A 22,500-nucleotide genomic window follows, 5' to 3' on the forward strand; every position below is an offset into this window, starting at 1 on the left:
ATCTGGTGAAAGAAGTTCACTCTCGACGTGGTTCGGAAGTCACGTAAATCCGTTGGCCCCGTTGCTGAATAACCACTGGTTCCATGCAACGTAAAAACACCATACAAACAAGCATAAAAAACTCAAGACACACTACCTGGCAGGTGGTGCTGGACAACCCACCAAACGAAAGGTAGAAGCCTCAGTAAAGTTTCAAAGTGAGAAAGAGCGTGAGAGATCATCTTAGTCAAGACAAACAGGCTGTTATCCGGATTACCATAAATCAGAGGAAATTGAAAGCGGCAACGTGGACAGGAAAAACATGTACCAATTTCGTCTCGTAGAGCAAAAACACTTATGTTTGTTCATTTTCTTAATGTTGCCAACGGAATTTGGAGGAGTTAGTGCTTTACTCAGTATCGTGTTGTGTGTTAGTATGTTTGCTTGCGTGTTAGGAGAACATGTTGAGAATAGGTGGATGTATTTTGTAGAATCGGAGCTGATAATTGAATCAGAGAAAATAATTTCCTCTTTTTTCTATATATATATATATATTATATATATATATATATATATATATATATTTTATTTGCTTAACAAGTCACAGTAGATACACGTGACTTCATGATATAACCGAATACCACAGGAAAAACAAATAAGTTCAGGCAGAATTCGTAGGGCAACGAATTTCTGCTTACTATATTTCCTGTGGTATTGGTTTATGTATGTATATGTATATATATATATATATATATATATATATGTTACGCAAAATGTGGATAATTGCCAAATGTGTACATTTTGCAATTAATTTTGCCTATTGTGTACAATTTGCAGGCACCAAGCGCTGCAAATTGTCACAATAGGCAAAATTAATTGCAAAATGTACACATTTGGCAATTATCCACATTTGCGTAACATATATATATATAATGCCATGTATATATATATATATACTATATATATATATATATATATATATATATATATATATATATATATATATATATATATATATATATGACCTTTACGAAAGAAGCTGCGAGCAAAAGATGTTTATGCCTGAGTTTCTGTAAGTGTTAGCAAAGTATCTCGAATGCTGATGAACAGATTAGGATGAACGTGGATGGACATCCCTTTGATGATTTCTTTATGATCATCAACGTCCAGTGAGTGTTGATGATCTCACTGCAGGGAAGTCTTGATCAGATTTCATTTGCCCCTGTAGGTGAAGTCTGGCAGTTCCGACAGTGGATTTATTGTTGACATTTAAACTTTAGATACATCCGCAGACAAAATCCTCACTTAACATGTAAATTTTCATGGTGATAGAAAAATATGGTACGATGTTACCAGTAGTACCTTATCTGTAAATGCTTTCAGCATATATTGTATAACAATCTCTTAAGTATTTCCTCTGTATAAATGTATCGATTTTGAAAATTAATTAGTTCCCAAAGTTGTTATGATTTTTAGGACCAGAGTCTCAAAGTAATCATATTTTAGGTCCGTCATCAACTACTGACGTGGACGCTTATAACAAACAAACCCATGAAACTAATGGCTACTGTAATGTGATACGATTGTTGGTATCAAGTGATTGTTTAATTCATGGCCTGGCATTGTGGGTCCATCTGAATTGCTTTGGTGGTACACAATTTGAAGTCCACATTAATTTGTAAGCCGTTATGTCGAATAATTAATAATTCTGGGAACTGCACGAAAATTTAATGATACATTACATAGAGGATATATTTTTACATAAAGAGACTGCCACAGTCAAAGCGTTTATGCCCTCCCCTCCCCCCACCCTCCCAAATAAAAAGGAAATTCTTTTAGGGAAAGATTTGTGGAAGAGTTTCTTTTTGAGTTATCTGTCTGAAATTTTATATAAGATATATATATATATATATATATATATATATATATATAGATAGATATGTATGTATATATATATATATATATATATATGTATGTATGTATGTATGTACATACTATAATACATGTATACACACACACACACACACACACACACATATATATATATATATATATATATATATATATATATATATATATATATATATTCTTCTGATCATTTGAGCTGCGGAATATCTGACTGGGTTCTGCTTAAATTGTGCATTTAATTTTTCGAGGGTAACTAACTCACAGCAGTCACCGATTTATTGCCGTATTTAATTTCATGTACGTAATCAACAGCGTTCCCCGATTTATTGTTGATTTAAATTTATAATGATATAAGGTCTATTTGTTCTAGAATTCAGATGAAAATTTGTTTTCATGATAGAGAATATTTAGTGAATAATAAATGAGAGTAAATGATAACTGTGTGATTTAAAGATTGAATAATAAGTTCAAGCAGATCATATCTAGTTTAGAAGTAGAAAAACAGTCTCCTTGCAGAGTCCAAAGCAGATTTGTGTAAAAGACCAGATCTAAAGTATGTTTAGAACTTGTACAGAGCTAAAATGCTAACGAAATGCATGACAACATTTATGCCCGGTTGTATTATGAAATTTAATCTAGGTTATCTGTTAAACTGGGGGTTAAGAGAACGTAATAATATCTTGAATATTCCCTTGCTGCGTGTAAGGTATCCACTATCTCAGGGTAATTCAGGAAAATATGAAGAAACTGCACTACAGCTCGCATTCGTGACAAGGAAACAAAGTGTAAAGAAAAGGTGTCCCTGTCAGGCTCTGAGTTTGATACTGATACATAATGCATAGCAACCTGGTAGCCTAATATGAGAATGACAGACTTGACAATTTGTGGACCGAAAAAGTTCTCTGATATGAAACTTCCAGTTGCAATATTATGGAATCCATCCATAAATTGAATTCATGAAAAACATAATCTAGGATTATAATTCTTCCAGGACAAGTTTGAGTCTTTTCTGCTCCCAGTAAACAATTCCTGTTTAACGAATAGTAAGAGTAAATAATGATGAAACCTTTAGATTCACTAGGGCCATGGAGAATATTTAAGGTGCCCGGATGTTGTAGGTAGTACATCACTGATTGAGAGATAACTCCTAAAACTGCTTAGCTGCTACGTTAAGAGTCATTTTTTTCGAAAGTCTACGCTCCCAGATATCAAGAAACAACTGCTTATAACAATTGTTTATTACTTTAGGGTAGTTCAGCAGTAAGAAAAAATATTTTGAAAAATGTTAACTTTTACTGGTACCGGTGGATAAGTGGTAATGATGATTATCATCATCATTTCTTGTTTGACGTTTTGATTTTTAAAAAAAATCTGAATTTCACTTGTTGCGGAACTATATGACAGAGAACTCTTATAAGAGGAATACAAATATTCTTCAACTATCAGGAATATTGAAAGATTTCGAGTATTCAGAGCAACGACGGTAATCTGTGAGAAAATATACGCATATACCATATATTGTTTATATATGGTAATATACATATTACATCAACCTTTATAACATAATTGAAATGTGCGTTTATGCCTAAATATCATGACTGCTGTGGCTTATTTGCGTGGGGTTTTTAATTACATTTTCGCTATATGGGGCAATGTACGGTTTACCGAATGGTTTCATTCCTTTTACTGTACCTCCGTTCATGTTCTCTTTCTTCCGTCTTTCTGCCCACCCTCTCCTAACAATAGATTCATAGTGCAACTGCGATGTCTACATTATGGGAAGAGGGTTTGTCCAGTTACATTCATTACAGCATCTACTTAACTCTCTCTCTCTCTCTCTCTCTCTCTCTCTCTCTCTCTCTCTCTCTCTCTCTCTCTCTCTCTCTATATATATATATATATATATATATATATATATATATATATATATATATATATATATATATATATATATATATATATATATATATAGTATGTATGTAGTATGTAAAGCTCAGCCTAATTTAAACTGGATGTTATCTAACGGAAATTTTTTTGCAAGACTTGCAAGCTTTCAAGGACTAACTCTCCGGGACAGTTGGTTTTTGAAAGTCTGTAACTTTTATAAATAAAATCTACGTTATATACCATCCTGTTTAAATGAGGTCCTCTTATTCTTTGTATAGTCTATAAATTTACATGTGCAGTGAGCTAGTGATCAAGTTTAATTAACAATTACATATGTATCTGGTAATAATACCAGTAGATTCTACATATATATATATATATATATATATATATATATATATATATATATATATATATATATATATTATTTCTAACCCACATATGCAGTTATCTATTCGCAGATGTATATGTATATATAGATACAGATATATATATATATATATATATATATATATATATATATATATATATATATTATATATATATATATATTATATATATACATATAATCTATATTTATATTTATTTCTTCATTTATTTATTTGTTTATTCCTTTGTGCACACAACATATATACATACATGCATACATACATCCTCATAAGACTTATGTGTACCTGCATGACAAATTAGTGCATATGAATAACTAGTAGAATACATATACACGAAGCAAGCAAGCAAGCAATGCCAAACTAGCCATCACGATTGAGCGTAACAATAGAGAGTTCCTACTGTAGTGAAATAGGCCTACACAAGAGAGAATAAAAAAGATAAAGACTCAAAAATAGTCAGTGGTGCCTGTAGAGGTCGCGATTGGCGTTTGTAGCCACAGCAGGTGAGAGATCTTGACCCCTTCGCCTTTCTCTTCTCGTTGCAGAAACAAGCGATGCTCGTCCGGCAGTTGGAGGAAGAGCTTCGCCACCAGAAGTCCCGAGGACCCAGCCTGGAGGTACAGAACCAGATAGAGAACCTATTGACAGAGAACGAGCACCTCTCCCGCGAAGTAGCCATCCTTAGAGAGACCATTAAAGTGAGCATCCCGCATTTACCCTTTTGTAGAGGACGGCAGAGAGAGAGAGAGAGAGAGAGAGAGAGAGAGAGAGAGAGAGAGAGAGAGAGAGACGTGTGTGTGTGTGTGAGAGAGAGAGAGATCGTGAGAGTGAGTGTGATAATTATGGTGATAATGAATGGCTGTTTATGTTCTTTGAATGAATTTCTTGGGTAAGAGCGCTGAATTCCAAATGGGTTGGGAATCTAAAATTGTTTGAATCTAAAATTTATTTTATGTATTTTTTAGGCTGTCACATACGGGGTTCCATAGCATCTTGGATAGAAAATATCACTATTTTTGCCCTTTGTATTTTAACAGTAATTAGAAAATTGTACGTTTTATAACGCCATATCAATGTTACGAAATAAAATCCGGGCGCTCATTCATTAAGAAAACGTTAAATGTCATAGGAAAATCTTCAGTTCCTTAGATTCTAGAGAGTGCATACGCTATGGAGGAAAGTAATTAATTAATTTTATACCTACTTAGAAGTGAAAATAAATCAGACAAATTTGAGAGGCGTTACGGTAATTTCAGATTTTGAGAAACAGTCATTATTATAGAAATGATTGCACAACGAATGAATAATTGGTAACATAATAAAGAATGAGATGAATTTCGATCAGTATAAAGATTTTACTGAGGGCAGCTAAATTTGATTACGGGTTTACTGTTATTTTCGTTTTTGTTATGTTAGCTATTATCATAATTTGACAGCCAACCAGTTCGTTGATTGGGCTTGAATTCCAAAACTGAATGATAGCTTTTTTTCTCTCCTTTTTATTTTATTTCATTTTATTTTATTTTTTTATTTATTTTTTTTTTTTGTGCGCGTGTCTTTGTGTATGGCTGGATGATTGGTCAAGGCGTAATCCACATGGATGTTATTAAACTGTAAATATAAGGAACATGTGTGTGCAGACTAGCCTAAAAGATTTTGAATCTAAGACACAAATGCTGTTTCAGGTGAGACCAGAACCTTATTCGAGACTGACCGGAACCGCTAGTTTCCGATTGATTAGGTCATAACCTTAGAAAACCTCATAGATCCACCATGTTGTAAAGTCACATGGAGCTTTTATTTTTTTTTTACTTTTTTTTCGTATTGAATGAGCTTTAGCCTCTCTACTCTTTCGATAGATATACTTCTTCCCTTTACAGATCCACGCCATTTTCCGCGGTGAAATGGTTTATGTCGGTGGCAGCTGGAGATGATGACGCATTTTATGTCTACGGGTTTAACCGACGGCATCTGTTTTGATTAAGTGAAGCCTGGCTAAGACGCGAGTTTGTGGGTTTAGAGTACTTTCTATTGCTATGGAAATATTTGTGCGTTAAGGTTTCATCTCTTCACCATTATTTAATAATGTGTATGTCATTTAACCTTGCCCATCATCAATTACAACTCTCTCTCTCTCTCTCTCTCTCTCTCTCTCTCTCTCTCTCTCTCTCTCTCTCTCTCTCTCTCTCTCTCTCTCATTTTTCTGTTTGAGTTGGAGTAATTTGTGATGTCTTTCAAATAAATTTTGAACCTATAGTCACGACTGGCTCAGTTAGAATTACCCACTTCTTTTCATTAAGAGTACCTCTCTATTTTTTTTGTTCTCTCATTTATCTTTATCTCCACCTTTTTACACAAACCCATTCTTCATTGACCATCCCTTCCTTCTGTGACCTTCCCTAATTGGTCATTCCTAGCAAAGCATTGCTTGCACTCCCAACCATGATTGCTCTCTTCTCTGTTTTCTGCAGTGAACACTTTCCTTTCTTATTTTCTCCACCAAAGACTACTTCAGACCTTACGTATACCCTTCGCATCCATCCTTCATGAGATAGGAGAAATCAAATCTTGTACCTTCCTATTGCCTCCATGATTCTTTCTATGATTGTAACGCCAAACAACATTCAATCAATCAGTATCCTGTAACATATCAATTTTAACACTGGTGAGGAATATTGAGAAAATGAACTTGAAGTGATATAATCTGGCTTTCTTATTTTTTCGGCTTATTCTCAAATGAATATAATCTATATTACGTATTCGTCAAAATATGCGTTTGTATCGAATGTTTTCCAGTGCGTTAAAGTCAGTTTTATCTAACATTCGTAAATTTTTTGCTTTACTAGGGACTTGCTAAACACGTTGGTTCCTGGTAATTTCGACAATTATGTTCATAACTTCTTTACGTTTAAATATAGTAAATATTAGTGTTTTTTTTTTCTTTAGTAATTAAGTCTCGGTGCATTAAAACTTCAGTGAGTAAATTAGTTTTTGAATCCAATTGAGTTAGCTCCACTATTTATTCCTTGCAGATAGATGCCCAGAACTTGTAATTCTCAGTTTATACAATTCAGCATTAATATAGCCATTTGAATCATCATTCTGTCTTTTCATGTGTTTTTAAAATGTAGTTGTGGTAAGTTTGAAATACAGTAAAAATATAAATTTCAACTTAATTTCCCTCGTTAATGTTTGCAAAATAACTTTGCCTTATGTTAATGAGAGTAGAAAGTAATTTTATTTATAGCGTTTAAGAGCATAACAGAATCCTAGTCAGTCATACCGAAATATCATGGAAACTTACATGCCAACATACGTATATCCACTTGAACTAGATGATGGAAGATTTAAGATTAATATGAAGGATATAATTGACTTTAGAGAATAAATGAAAAAAATCCAACCCAGCACTATTCGACGTAAAGAAAAATCACATTCGACTATCATCTTCGATCGAAAGACATAAACCGGGTCATTTTGTAAATGGCTTGTACTCAAAAGGCTTATGTCTGTCCATATCCTAAACTCTCTTCTGGTCCTTAGTGGTAGATTTATCTCATTACTACTTTTAAGATCATATCTGAGAGAGAGAGACAGAGATAGAGAGAGAGAGAGAGAGAGAGAGAGAGAGAGAGAGAGAGGAAAAGTAAATTTTACAGCAAAACTACACTTCATAAACAGAGATTTGCTGACATTCCAATTGTGCACATGACTCAGATTTATCCGGTGAGAGAGAGAGATAATAAACTGAGATTTGCCAAGATTTCAGTTTTGCACTTTTATGCATGAAACAACTGATGACGAATTGGACAAGATTTAGATTTATCCTGAGAGAGAAGAGAGAGAGAGAGAGAGAGAGAGAGAGAGAGAGAGAGATGGGGGAGGGGTAATGCCATGAATTTTGCAGGAAAACCACACTTGAGAAACAAGGATTTGCCTACGTTTTAGATTAATGTTTTGCAAGAAAAGCTCTTAACTTATTGGACAAAATTTAGATTTATCCGATGAGAGAGAGAGAGAGAGAGAGAGAGATATGCCGAAATTTTAGGGGTAAATGTCACATAGAACCATTAATTATTTTCACTACATTTTTTGCATATAACAGAAGTCCTCAACGAAGCACAAGCTTATCTTCAGGGTTATTTTTTTTTTATAGTATGGGAAAAATATTCAGGCAATGAAATACTCCCACGGTATCAAATCCGAAAGAAATATGGATCTCACTTCCCCAAGATTCCAATACATAAATGTAATGGCCCTGTTATTCTTCTGATGCTCGTGAAATAACTTTGACGAATGGCACAAACACGAATCTTTTTCTTCCCGACCGATATAGGAAATCGTGAATCCAGAAATTGTTCGAGAATCTGGATTATTCAGAAGCTTACTTAAATCGATGTCTGGTCGAGGACCGGAGAATGAATTTGCAAAATTAAAGAACCCCAAGAGTACTACCCAGTAGGGGGGTTAGGCCCATCAGTGCACCTCATGCGGTGCGCTGTAGGCATTACTAGAAGTTCTATACAGCGTCCCCTCGCCCCCTAGCTGCAGTCCCTTTAATTCCTTTTACTGTACCTCCGATCATATTCCCTTTCTTTCGTCTTACTTTGTATCTTCCCCCAAACTTTTTTTTCCTTCTCAATTTCCCTTTCAGCGCTGAATGACCTCATAAGCCCCAGCGCCTGTGGGGTTACTTACAAGTTATGGGTGAAGTTATTCAAGTCTAGCAACACGCCTGGAGAGTTAAATCTTGTTATTCGATAACTAACGAATCATAACATAAGAAGAGGCAGAAACACTCTGTAAGGGGATCATTCTTCCAAGGCCACGCTACAGTGAATAAGCCTCGTGATACATGCCCGCCTACCGATTCGGTAGTTGCGAGTTCGATGCCCCGCTTTGCCAACGTGGAATCAGAGGAATTTATTTCTGGTGATAAGAAATTCATTTCTCGATATAATTTTGTTCGGATCCCACACTAAGCTGTAGGCCCCGTTGCTAGGTAACCAATTGGTTTCTAGCCACGTAAAAATATCTAATCCTTTGAGCCAGCCCTAGGAGGGCTGTTATTCAGCTCAGTGGTCTGGTTAAACTAAGATACACTTACCTTAAGCCTCGTGATAAGTATAATTGCCCATAATAATCTGTCATTTATATTTTCTTGTACGAATACGGCCACGAATTTTCCTTTAACTACACATTAATGACAAAAAATACTTAACAATGAGGTAATTGTTGCCAAAATCACCAAATCTTCATCGATATACAATTTCCCATCAATGACAAGGTATTCTTAGACGGTAAGGCAATAGATGTGTTTACCCTGATTCATCAGTTTTTTAGCCTCGTGGATTTAAGGGTAACCAATAACTCATTTTATTAAATAGATGCTAATAGTTATATAGGCAGGGACACGCACAGGCACAAATGATTCTACACGTTGTGACACACTTGCATACAAAACATATTATGTCATATGATAAAGATCACAGAGAAAGTCCAAGAGAAAATATGACATTCCCTGGATTTGAAAGTCAGAAATGTATTTTAAATCTTTTTGATAGATAATAACAACAGTTGCACACTTTCAGTTTAAAAGCGGAAACATGTTAGAGAAGAAATGAATATAACTCAAATTTTAATTTTGATCCCTGAATAAGTTAAAAGTGATGCGAGACCTATGATTAGATGGGAAGTTTCTATTTTGCTATGTCCCTGACATTAGCCTTCATGATGTTGATACAGTTTTATGGAATAAGCCAAAAGCAAGTAAGATGTAATAGGCATATACATAAATTAAAAAGAAAACAAGTATAGCAGCTACAAATGAAACAAAATTTTATAAAACGCATAATGTGCAGTATTTTTCAGCCAAAGATTTTTGTAATTACCGCAAACCTTTACAATATAACCAAAGTAGGGAAGTCGCCGAGATTCAAAATACTGACAATATACATTCAGTCGACCAAAAACTAAGCGGAAAATAGCTAGGTATATTTCTCAGTAACTGCATCCTTTAACCATAAAAACGTATAGATACTCAATTCAATACGTTAGCATTCCGTAGTCAACTCGAGGAATCTGTGGTATATTTCATATCCCAGCGCGCAGATAGAAAATTCAGTTGATTTGAAGAAGAATTATTTCTCAGTAACAGCGTATACCATAAATAGACGAATACGAGCACAACAGAAGGTCTAGTATACAGCGCCCAATGAATAGATAAGCCTTTAAAGATTGCCTTTAATACAATAACCGGCTGAGGTCGATACAACGAATACGAGAGCGCCTGAGTAAACAGCTACACTGTGACAGCCACCGGAGCTTCCAATGCACACTCTTTGCTCTCGTAAAAATGACGGGCACAACAATACGTTGAACACAATGAACAGGTATGGAGAACAAAGGGGATTGCAAGAATCATGATTTAATGCTGGTGTTGCACTCGATTGAAAACTCTCACGCAGTGTCTGAATTTCAAAATGAAACGATTTAACGCCAGAGGATAACGATCAAGTTATTTTCGCCATTACACTTGAGGTATCCTATAAGCCAGTGGTTCCCAGACTTGGGTCCGCGGAATCCTGGGGGGGTCCAGGGGAAGGCCCTTGGGGGTCCGCGACACATTCATTTTTTCGACTCCAGAAAGAAATTGTGGCTGTTTTCACCAATTTTCGTTTCTATTGAATTTAAAGCAATAAAAATATATTGAAAATATTCTTTATTTACTTATACACACTTTCTGCAGGAATATGCAAATATTAAGAGTACTACATTGTACTGGGTATCCCGGTATGGTAATGCTAACTTTTGATTGGCCGGGGTCTCTCGACTGGGACTCATCATATCTGGGAGTACTTTGTCTGGTCAAGTTTGGGGACCACTGCTATAAAGTACTTATGCAATGAGGAAGACATTGTTTGAGGAAAGCCAGCCCATGCCTGTTTGTAAGACTATGAACGTTGAGGCGCAGGGAGGACTAGTATTGATATTAGTGTCTCTTAGAAGTGGAATAACTTACTAAAGTATCAGAAGCTCTACTAGAGAGAGAGAGAGAGAGAGAGAGAGAGAGAGAGAGGCTAACTTGAAGATGAAGAAATTTGGTCTCTCCACTTGTTTCGAAAATTAGGATGTAATGTCTCCGTGGAAAACTTATCTGCTGGTGAGATGGACTTGTACAGTTCATATGTACTCTATATATATATATATATATAACTATAATATATATATATCTATATATATATATATTATATATATATATATATATATATATATATATATATATATATATGCGCATATAGATTATATATTTATATATATATGTGGGTATTTATTTATACATATACTACATGCATATATCTATATATATTTACATTTACATACATATAATAAACTATACTGTTCAAACTGTCAGACATTGTAAATTGAACTGGAACTGCAATGTGCCCCTTTTGTAAGTCACATACTGTCTTCTTTTAATTTTCAAGTAGATATTTGCATCAACATTAAAGTTGGCTGTTATCTGCTATGAAAAAGTCCCACGTTCAAAAGAAGGGAAAAGCACAACCCTCTCATTGTGGTCACAAAGTATGGTCAGAATTTAATAGTAGTTTTATCTACACTTTCTTCACAGCAAAAGTAAAGGAAACAAGTAAAAACAAGTACAAAATGCGCGCGATCGAGTGTTCTTTACATAGAATAATACTGGTAAATAATACTGTATGAAACTTTTTGCCACAGCCCGGTGGCGGCCTGTGTTATTGGGCCCAATAAACGGTGCCAGACGCACGATGATGCCAATTTCAACCTTGAATAAAATCAAAACTGGTGCTGACGGCTCCATTTTGGTATGTTTGTTGATTGGCGGGTGGATGATCAATATACAGCCTTCTAGCCTCAGTATGTTTTAAGATCTTAGAGCGGACGGACAGACAAAAAACCATCTCAATAGTTTTCTTTTACAGAAAATCAACTACTACTATGAGATTCAGGGCCTCTGTTACACGGTTTTTTTGACTTTGCTCCTTATCAAAGCATCGGATGTAGCTGAAAGTTGACATATGTCTATTTTACAACCACACACAAATTTTGTCAGCATTATCAATAACCTAAACCCGATAGTTTTGATTTTTATAGAGTAAAAATTATCTAGCCGACGCCATGACCAATGATTACGAGCCAAGAGTCGAAAAACATTCATTACGTAAGCAAAGTAAACACCGTTTTACGAAATGTTGCCCCGCCCATCCGCCAGACAGAAACTTCATTCACCTTGTTCCATCGGCTCTGAAACCCATAGCAGTCAAGAATGTCTAACAGGATTTGGAATTTTCCCCGTGGTTGCAAAACTGCATTTGTCTTACGACTTCTAACTTTATACAGTCAAGAGAAAGCCCGTGGCCATACTTACTATAGCCTGAATAGGTAATTATTCAGTTTATAGTTTAAATCCAATGTTTATGGTCTGATTTGTATTTAGTGTAACGTGATTATAATACTTGTAATGTCATTCAGGATTTTGAACATTTCCATTAACTATTCACTAAGAGAGAAAGAGAGAGATTGTATGTAATCAGCCTTTATATAACTATTTTTGTTAAAATAAGATTTTTCCAACGTAAATACAAGCTTATATGTACTAAAATATCCAGCAGACCAACAGATCATCCGATATATTTTTTCTTCTCCTTCTTTAGGCCGTACGACGTGTTGGATATAAAGACTTTTATGAATGGCGGAACGATACATAGATGTGGGTGGGGTGCTAGCGTAGCAATACTACTGTAGTAATAGCAGTAATATACATAAATTAAACGTTTAGGCCATCTACTGGGATCCTTGAGGATCATTTAACATTTCTTACAACTGCTCGAGAAATGAGTTTTTATAGCCAGAAGTTAAATTTTCTAATCCAACAATGCCCATGATAGCCTTCAGTGTTATCCTGAATTATAACGAGGCGAAAGTGGGTGGAGCCTCGTGAAGTCATCATTCTGACGATAATTATTGGTGAAGGCTTAAAGCCAAAATACGGTACAGGCTGTTTTTTTTCAGTAAATAGGTAGATAGCCAATGAATAAAAATTGCTTGATATTGGATATAGTAGTTATCAAATCAAGCTTGTCTACTATGTTTTTGAAAATTACCAACTATTCCCTACATCTTGTCAATCAGATTGTGACCTATAAAGTAGACTGTAATTTCTTAGGACACTTATTTTGGGAGTTGACTAATAATCGAAGTGTTTTTGTACTTACTAACATATTTTGTTGGTTTGTTCGTTATGACAACTATCAGTGGAGAGGCTTCAGAGTTCATAAAGGTGTACTGCTTTGCTTGTATTTAAATTTTATGTCATTGTTGCCAGAAGTCTAGCCTTCGTTACGTATAGCCAATCATCCATCGAGAAAGAGGGAAGAAATGCTGTCATAAGTTACGTAACGAGTGCGTTCGAAACCTTTTCTCTGAGTAAGTTGGCCCGTCTTCAAAAAAAGTCACTTTTACATTATAAGTACCAAATTTATTCAACCTACGTAATGCAGAATACAGTCAAAATTTATGTGTAGATATAATGTGTATTCTGAATAAGCGTTATATTTATGAAATGCATAGATAAAAAGTTATTGCGAAAAAACCGTGTTACAGAGGCCCTGAATCTCTTAGTAGTGCATTTCAGGGCCGTGTCTAATCGATTTTCGTCAATAAAACTTTACCAAAGTATCTGGTATGGATCGTATTTTGGAAATAGCTATTTGAAACCACGGCCTAATTGGCAAAAATATGTGGATGTGGATAATTAAGGCACTTATCAGAGCAAGTCAAAGAAATTTAATGGGAAACTTAGCTAAATTTAGTAGGCACCCAGAGAGAGGCTAGTTGTGACGTAAACTATGACATCATACGTAATAGCAGGGTTCCCAGTAGTGTGAATCACAAATGTTTAACCCTCCTTGAGAATACGTATTAAAGGAAAGGCAAGGCAAATCACTATTGAGAATGATGATAATATTACGGTTTCCATTGGTGATAGCACGGTAATGAATATGAATTTGGTATATATACATATGACAATATTATAGCAAGGGGATTTGGTAAATATACATATGACAATATCACTATTTTCATTGCAGGGTTTTATATTGACTATAGGAATACATAGCAGTTATAACACAATTTCTGTTTACCTTTTGGCTATCAGCTATACAAGACTTTTGCAATTGGTGACATACAATCACACTGAAACGGAAATGCGATCATTTAGAGGTGGTTGGTACGATATTTTACCCTAATGTACCTGGTAACCTTGTTATAATAGTAAACACCGCCGACAACAGGGCGAGGACAGCCGATCGTCATTAGTTAGAGCCAGAGTATACGTGAGTGCTGATTCACCTATGAAAGCCTAGCAAATTGTCCTCATGGCTTCAGGACTGCTTTCGTGTTGCGTGTGTTTTGCAGTATGCAACAAAGAAAGAATCCTATGCGTCATATGCTAATTATTAACGAATAAGTGGTTAATAAGGCGATATACAAACACCAAATGATTTAGACAAGAAGACAATGGTGACCTTCATAGGGATTATACAAGAATGACGAGTATGAAAAGGAGAGATATACAAATATTTTGTTTATATCATGGTCTTTCTAACTTCTCAGACCAAGAATAAACAAAGCCGACTTTGCTTGAACAATAAACTATCTCACTGATTAGCCTCAACGACCAATTTTAACAACTTGCCTATTCTACTGACCTCACTCACACACACACACACACACACACACACACATATATATATTTATATATATATATATATATTATAAATTTCATTTATGTATTATGTGTATATGCATTGATGTATGTACCATACCTGTCTATAAGTGTATTTATACGGCATATGTATTTATGTATGTTCTATCATCCCGTTCCCTGATTTCGAAGTATGAATAATAACAATAATGATGATTATTATAATATTAATAACGAGAATAATGAAAATAACAGTAATGAATATTAATGTAATTATTATCATTATGATTAATAATATCATTATCAACACTTTATGTGGCCGTGTGCATAGAAAAAACAAAGTATGTTAAATAACGCATTTTTATTCATTGGCTAAAAACTGGTCTTTATCCACATAGACCCTAAGACCGTTTGGCAAATTTCGAGGGTATCAGAACGATACTTTACGTATCCTTGCAACTGCAGGGTAACAATGGTTTTCACAGAGAGTGTGTAAGACTTAGTGCATATTTCAAATCAACAGACACGTGGCTTGCGCCATGGAACTGTATTACAAAATTAATATTCCCATTTAATGTCCATTCTTTAATTGTACTCTACTTGGGAGTTTGAATTTGTGAAACAGTATAAGAATTCCATATGGTATTGTTACTACTACTACCAACATCTTAGTCTTCATTCATAAAGTATATGGGCGGGGTCTCTAGTAACGTGCGTCATTACAGTATCAATGAGTGAGAGGGTCTTTAGTAATGACGTTATACTAGCCTCTATGTACGAGCCTGCTAGATTTTGCTAAGTTTCCCTTTAAATTTCTTTGATTTACTCAGATAAGTGCCTTAATTAACAAAATTAAATATCTATGCATATTTGTGCCAATTAGGCTGTCTTCAAATAGCTATTTCCAAAATACGATCCATATCCGATGTTTTGGTGAGATTTTATTGGCGAAGATCAATTAGACACGACCCTGAAATGCCCTTTTTAGTAGGTTGTAATTACTATCAGCATCGATATGGAACTGAAGGTGGTTCTCTGAGCTCGCAAAAGAATTTGTATTCAAAGGCTTATGTATAATTTCTCTAAACTCGAGAGAACAAAAAGTTCTGAAATTTGAAGAACGTAACAACAGGATAACTTAATCACAGCTTTAAATTGAGAGCAGATTTTACAAGGTGAGTTTGAGAAAACGGGGTGAACGAATTTCTAGACTTACTATGAGATTCAGGGCCTCTGTAGCACGGTTTTTTCGCAATAACTTTTTATCTATGCATTTCATAAATATTAGTCTTATTCAGAATACATATTATATCAACACATAAATTTTGAGTGTATTCTGCACTACGTAGATTGAATCAATTTGGTACTTATAATGTAAAAGTGACCTTTTTTGAAGACGGGCCAACTTACTCAGAGAAAAGGTTTCGAACGCACTCGTTACGTAACATATGACATAATTTCTTCCCTCGTTCTCGATGGATGATTGGCTATACGTAACGAAGGCTAAACCTCTGGCAACAATGACATACAAATTTAAATACAAGCAAAGCAGTACACCTTTATGAACTCTGGAACCTCCCCTCTGATAATTGTCATAATGAAAAAACCAACAAAATATGTTAATAAATACAAAAACACTTCGATTATTAGTCTAACTCCCAAAATAAGTTTTCAAAGAAATTACAGTCTACTTTATAGGTCACAATCAGATTGACAAGATGTAGGGAATAGTTGGTAATTACCAAAAACATAGTAGACAAGCTTGATTTGATAACTAAACCTTCACCAATAATTATCGTCAGAATGGTGACTTCATGAGGCTCCACCCACTTTCGCCTCGTTATAATTCAGGATAACACTGAAGGCTACCATGGGCATTGTTGGATTAGAAAATTTAACTTCTGGCTATAAAAACTAATTTCACGAGTAGTTGTAAGAAGTGCTAAATGATCCTCAAGGATCCCGGCAGTTGGTCTAAACGTTTAATTCATGTATATTACTGCTATACTGTTGCGGCACTACTGCTACAGTAGTATTACTACGCTAGCACTGATACCCCACCCACATCTATGTATCGTTCCGCCATTCATAAAGTCTTTGGGTTTCAGAGCCGATGGCATTTCTGTCTGGTGGATGGGCGGGGCAACATTTAGTCAAAAGGTGTTTGTTTACCTTGCTTACGTAATGAATGTTTTTCGACTCATGGCTCGTAATCATTGGCCATGGCGTCGGCTAGAGCATTTTTACTCTATAAAAATTAAAACTATCGGGTTTAGGTTATTGATAATGCTGACAAAATTTGTGTGTGGTTGTATAACATACATATGTCAACTTTCAGCTACATCCGATGCTTTGACAAGGAGCAAAGTCCAAAAAACCGTGTTACAGAGACCCTGAATCTCATAGTAATTTAACTTGAAGGCACTGATGGTTCCTGACTGTATAAACGATAATGTAAATGATATTACATCTTACTTTTCTTAGTCAGATGCAGACGTTAATACGTCACAGCCACAATGACATTTTTAACTTTTCGACATCCACTCCATTTTTTTTTGGATTGAGGAAGGAAACAATGCAGAAGTTGTAACCTGAAAGTGCGAAGAAATCGACCGTTGTCACGATTAAAATACATTTATCGATCTGGTGAAAATAGCCTGTATATTCAATATTACGTTAGAAATTTACTTAGTGTAAATACTACTGAAGGATGCATTTTGCCAATTTAATTTTATTATTATTATTATTATTATTATTATTATTATTATTATTATTATTATTATTATTATTATTATTATTATTATTATTATTATTATTAATAAGCAGATGAAACCTATCCATACGGAACAAGCCCAAAGGGGCTATAGATTTGGAATTCAAGCTTCCATAGAACAGGGTGTTCATTAGGAAGAAGTAAGAGGACGTAAAGGGAAATACAGAAGGAATATATACCACTTATTAAAAAAGAAAGAATAATATTTATGAAGAAAGGTTTTGTCTTATTTTTATATAATTTTACTTAGGACAATTCATTTTTTCCTCTTCTCGTTTATCTTTAATTTTTTTTCTAAATAATTTATCTTCGTCAATATTTCATCTCTGATTTTGTTCCGCCTACTCACCACAAAAGCTCACATCCAGCATGCACTTCATAAGTCTTCTTTATAACATAACACTTCTACTGCCATCATCTCCTATGACATTTCTTGTTTTGTTGAAAGGTGTAATATAACACAATGTGAAAATTATTGGTTTATTGTCTGCGAAGGCTTCCTTAATCAAACAATTGCCTGGTAGTTACAGTCATTTTAAGGTTGATGTCATGTGTATTTCCAGATAGACATTTAAGCTCAATTTGACTGACTAGGATAAGTTGTTCAACTGTGTCCACATTTTTACAGTATTTACCTAAACACTTACAGTATATGTAGTATGTTATAAACGCTGCATAGTACACTCACAACTACCTCCTATGAAATTTTTAAAATTTTGAACTGTACTCCATATTTAGAATCAAAATTTAAGATCAAATTTTTCAGTATGAGGTCATTTGCATAAGAAACAGGGTCATGAATTGAGAGCCAGCACTTCAGACAAAGATTTAGCGTGAACGCCTTCAGCTGCGCATGCGCCTTTGCGTGTCGCAAGTCTAAATCTTTGCTGCCCCGCTGAGCTTAGCTAAAGTTAACGCTAAATTAAGTAGAGAGAATTTGATGTAAGTTAAGGCAGCAGCAGCACCAAATTGGCTGAAATGGGAGGTAGTCTGACATGGTGGTCACGGGTTATTTTAGCAAACGGAACGACGGTGTGTTAGAGAGGTCCAAGGCCAACAGGGGACGCAGGAGTCTCTCCTCACTGAAAACGAGAGACTTAACCGAGAGATCGCCATACTGAGAGAGACCATCAAGGTAAATCCATTATATCTAATGACAATGGTAAAAACCACCTACTCCTTCCCGGCTGGGCTAGGTCTAGGCCTAGGCCTGCGGAGGGGGAACGTTAGAATTAGAAGTATGCAGTAGTTGTTTATCTTGTAAACATTAGCCAGATGAGCCATTGAAAGGCCCTAAGGCCGTGTATAAACCCCTCGAGCAGTCTTCACATTAGGTGGCCTGCGTCTAAACACAACCCAAAACAACCTCAGTGCTTCAGGTACAGCTTCACTGAAGGACAGTTTTGTGTACAGCTGCTATTCAGTGCAATGACGTTACAACTCTGCTCTTCCCAGCTTTAGTCAATTTGCTAGTTAACTGTATTATTACTATGTATCATTATTATGATTGTCGTTGTTATTATAATAGAGATTCATATTTCTATGAGTTACATGTCCTTATACACTGTGGACACTTACTATTTTGTGTTAAATACAATAGCAATAGAGTTATTACATTGTCTCTGTAAATAGATCAGAGGAACTTCCTCAACTTTCACGGTGCTTCTTGGAGGAAAGCTCAGATAGTCGCAAAAATAGGAGCATTTTTTATTTTCTTTGTCCTGTGAGGTGTATCATCAGTTTTAAAGACAATGCTTGCCATTTATATTGACTATTTTTTATTTCTTTTATCTGTGTGTATATGTATTCATACACCGACACAGTTATACACAAAAGATAAGCACGGCACTGAGAAAAGTGTGATTTAAAACTCATATTGTTCGAGACATACACACATAGAACACTTTAATGTTTTCAGTACATGTCTTTAGATGAGCATATTGCTGAACTCTTCTTGCAGCGTAAAAAGGAAATACGCTGTGTATCAGAAATAGACAGAAATGAAGATCTAGTGCTTGCAGTACTCATACCTATTTTAGAAGCTGTATATTATTCGATCCTGCAGTGACAAAGTATAATAAATAGTATGTCTTGTAAATCGCAGGTGTGAATTTCACATTATTCTAAAGGTGTTGGACGACAAAAATGTCAAGGTTTTCCATTGATCAGTAGCCGTATAAAGCAGATAAAATACAGTAATTACTGGGTTTAGCATGGTAGTTCATTAGTGATTGATAGCTTTAGAGTCGAGGACACCTACAAGATTTTTGTAATGTTTTCGTAGTAACTTTGGTGTAGAAATGATTTAGAGAACTATCATGGTAGTACCTGAAGGTCAAAATTGTATATAAGCCTTCGTGCAGTTAGTTGTGTGATAATATTAAAGTAGCAGGTACTGTAATGACTACAAATAATAGTATTCACATCCTTAATTGATTTCCGAAACTGATTCATAGCTCGTTGATTTGTTGACTGATTTGGGCATTCATTAAACTGGTGCATTTAAGATTAAAGACCTGTTTTGTCAATGAAAGCAGACGATACCCATAATTAGATGCTCTGAACAGCTGTAGATGATTGAAGTATAGATTTTCCTTGTTTGTTGATTGTGAAATATCTTAAATGCACTGAATGAAACTAATGACAGAAGCCCTGATACTGAAAATCTCCTTTGGTGAAACCCCGTAGCTGGGTAGTGCCGTCACTGGACCTAATATGGTGCATTTAGGCATTATTTAAGGTTCTTTACAGCGTGCCTTCGGCCCCTAGCTGCAACCCCTTTCGTTCCTTTTACTGTATCTTCTTTCATATTCTCTTTCTTCCATCCTACTTTCCACCATCTCCTAATAACTGATTTATAGTGCAGCTGCTTTGAGGTTTTCTTCCTGTTACACCTTTCAAACCTTCTACCGTCAATTTCGGTTTCAGCGCTGAATGACCTCATTGAACCCAGTGCTTGACCTCATTAGTCTCAGTGCTTGGCCTTTGACCTAAATTCTATATTCAATTCATTTGTTATGTTTTCTGGGAGCAGCCTAACAAACCTTCAAATTTTTTGGCAACCACTTTCAATATCATACAAGGATTTTAGTCATATTTTCTCAATGCATAATTGTAGCGAATATAAAGAAGAAAATCTTTTGGATTTTTCAAGAGATCCAGATTTGATTAATTAAAGTGTGAAATGGCCTGCTCCTGGAACTTAGAAACCCTACTGGCAAATAATAAAAGCATAATATTTAGGACAGGTAAATTTTGATGGTACATCGTAAAAACCACAGTGTGTCCATCTGTTGTCCTTTCATGCCTCTGTCCCAGAATGTATATTTTTCCCAGCGTTGTTTGCGTATTGTTTTTATGCGGTTTTGGCGATAAATGGGACATTTTAACCTTGATCTAAGGAGATTAGATCAATTTCATGGGTACAGGCTTGAGTGGCAAATTTCCTGTTAATGTAGTTTGTATTCACAGCACCAAAACTGATACATTTTGACTTTGATCCCAGGTCATTTACCCTTGCTGAAGGTCATAATTTTCTTCGTGATAGATTTGTTTGCATTCATTATGGAGTGAACAAATTCTGTGTGTTGTTTCATCATCTGGTTAGACACGTGTTTGATTTTGGCCCTGCATCATATGATCAAGTTAAAGTCAAGCAAAGTTCACGAAACTTTTTAGACTTTTTTCCTTAAGGATCCTGATAACTTTCTTGCATTTATGGTATCATTTTAGGTGTAGATACGAGTTTTCGGTATCAAGCCATGTAAAGTTTGACTATAGCCCAAAGTCATTGGGCCAATTTCAGGTATACATAGGTTTTTTTGTATTTTTCCCAGGAAATGTTTCCATTGTTGTATTGTTTTATGACTTGGTATGCTGTTTGAGCGTCAAGTCAGGCGGATTTTAACCTTGACCTAGCATCATTTGGTCAAGTTGAAATTCACACTGATTTATTCATTTCAGCCAGATCATTTTACTTGCATTGGTATAATCGAACTTAAATTTGTTGTATAGTTTCAGCAACAAATCTGATACATTCTGACCTTGACCTTAGGTGATTTTGTCTGTATCCAGGTCACGTACTTTCTTATTTCTTCGTGACAGTTGTATTCACATTTATGGTTCTTAGTCGTAATTTGGCCTGCTGTTTCTGTATCAAGTCTGATACAATTCGACCTTGACATGAGGTCATTTGGTCAGGGTAAGTTCATTCTCAAGTATAAGGTCAAATATAGATTCTTGTGTGTGATTCTGTCTGTAGTGGCAGGGTTGGGTTCACCTTCGGCGTAATGGAACCAAGGCTCTGTTAATCAGAGAGCTGTCCATAAGAGGCCTCTTACTCCATCTCACACCTTTCCTCTTGTGGGCTTCTTTGGGCCAAAAGACCATAACAGTATTAACTAACTGTAAACCTCAAAGGAACGAAAGCTATTCCAATTGAAAAGAGATAACCAGGATAGGACATTAGGATACATTAGAGCAGAGGAAAAGGAATGTAAAACTAGATCTAAACTTAAGCCGCATTCTTTTTACAAGAACATCTCTTTATCCAGAAGGAAGACAATGGAAGAGTTATCCAAAATGTGAGGACAGTACTCCACACAAGAACGGATTAGGCCAGTAGAAATGCGTGTATTCATATACATATCCATGCTTCATTATGTGTAAATACAACACCTCACTGTTTATCATGCCCTTATACAGACCTTTATAAGCAGCTCTTAGAGAATAATTAGCAACGTAGTGTAGGTTAGAAATAGCAACAAATGGTATTTTGTTAGAAGACTTAAGCATACTTAGTATATGAATCAGCTGTA

At 35.3% G+C, this 22,500-nt stretch overlaps 1 protein-coding gene across 14 annotated transcripts in view; it reads left to right on the forward strand.

Annotated features, from left to right (window-relative positions):
• The window catches only part of LOC135196336 (trichohyalin-like), a 515,728-nt gene that overhangs the window by 418,643 nt on the left and 74,585 nt on the right, over nt 1-22,500 (forward strand). For 12 of the 14 annotated variants that reach the window (XM_064223096.1, XM_064223089.1, XM_064223084.1 and 9 more), the window contains 2 exons: nt 4,709-4,861; nt 18,702-18,818. In XM_064223096.1, coding sequence (XP_064079166.1) covers nt 4,709-4,861; nt 18,702-18,818 — 270 coding nt within the window. The remainder of the gene's footprint in view (nt 1-4,708; nt 4,862-18,701; nt 18,819-22,500) is intronic. The other 2 variants (XM_064223092.1, XM_064223090.1) reach the window with 1 other exon arrangement.

The sequence above is a fragment of the Macrobrachium nipponense genome, chromosome 17 (assembly GCF_015104395.2).
Source record: "Macrobrachium nipponense isolate FS-2020 chromosome 17, ASM1510439v2, whole genome shotgun sequence".
Classification (NCBI taxonomy): Eukaryota; Metazoa; Arthropoda; class Malacostraca; order Decapoda; family Palaemonidae; genus Macrobrachium; species Macrobrachium nipponense.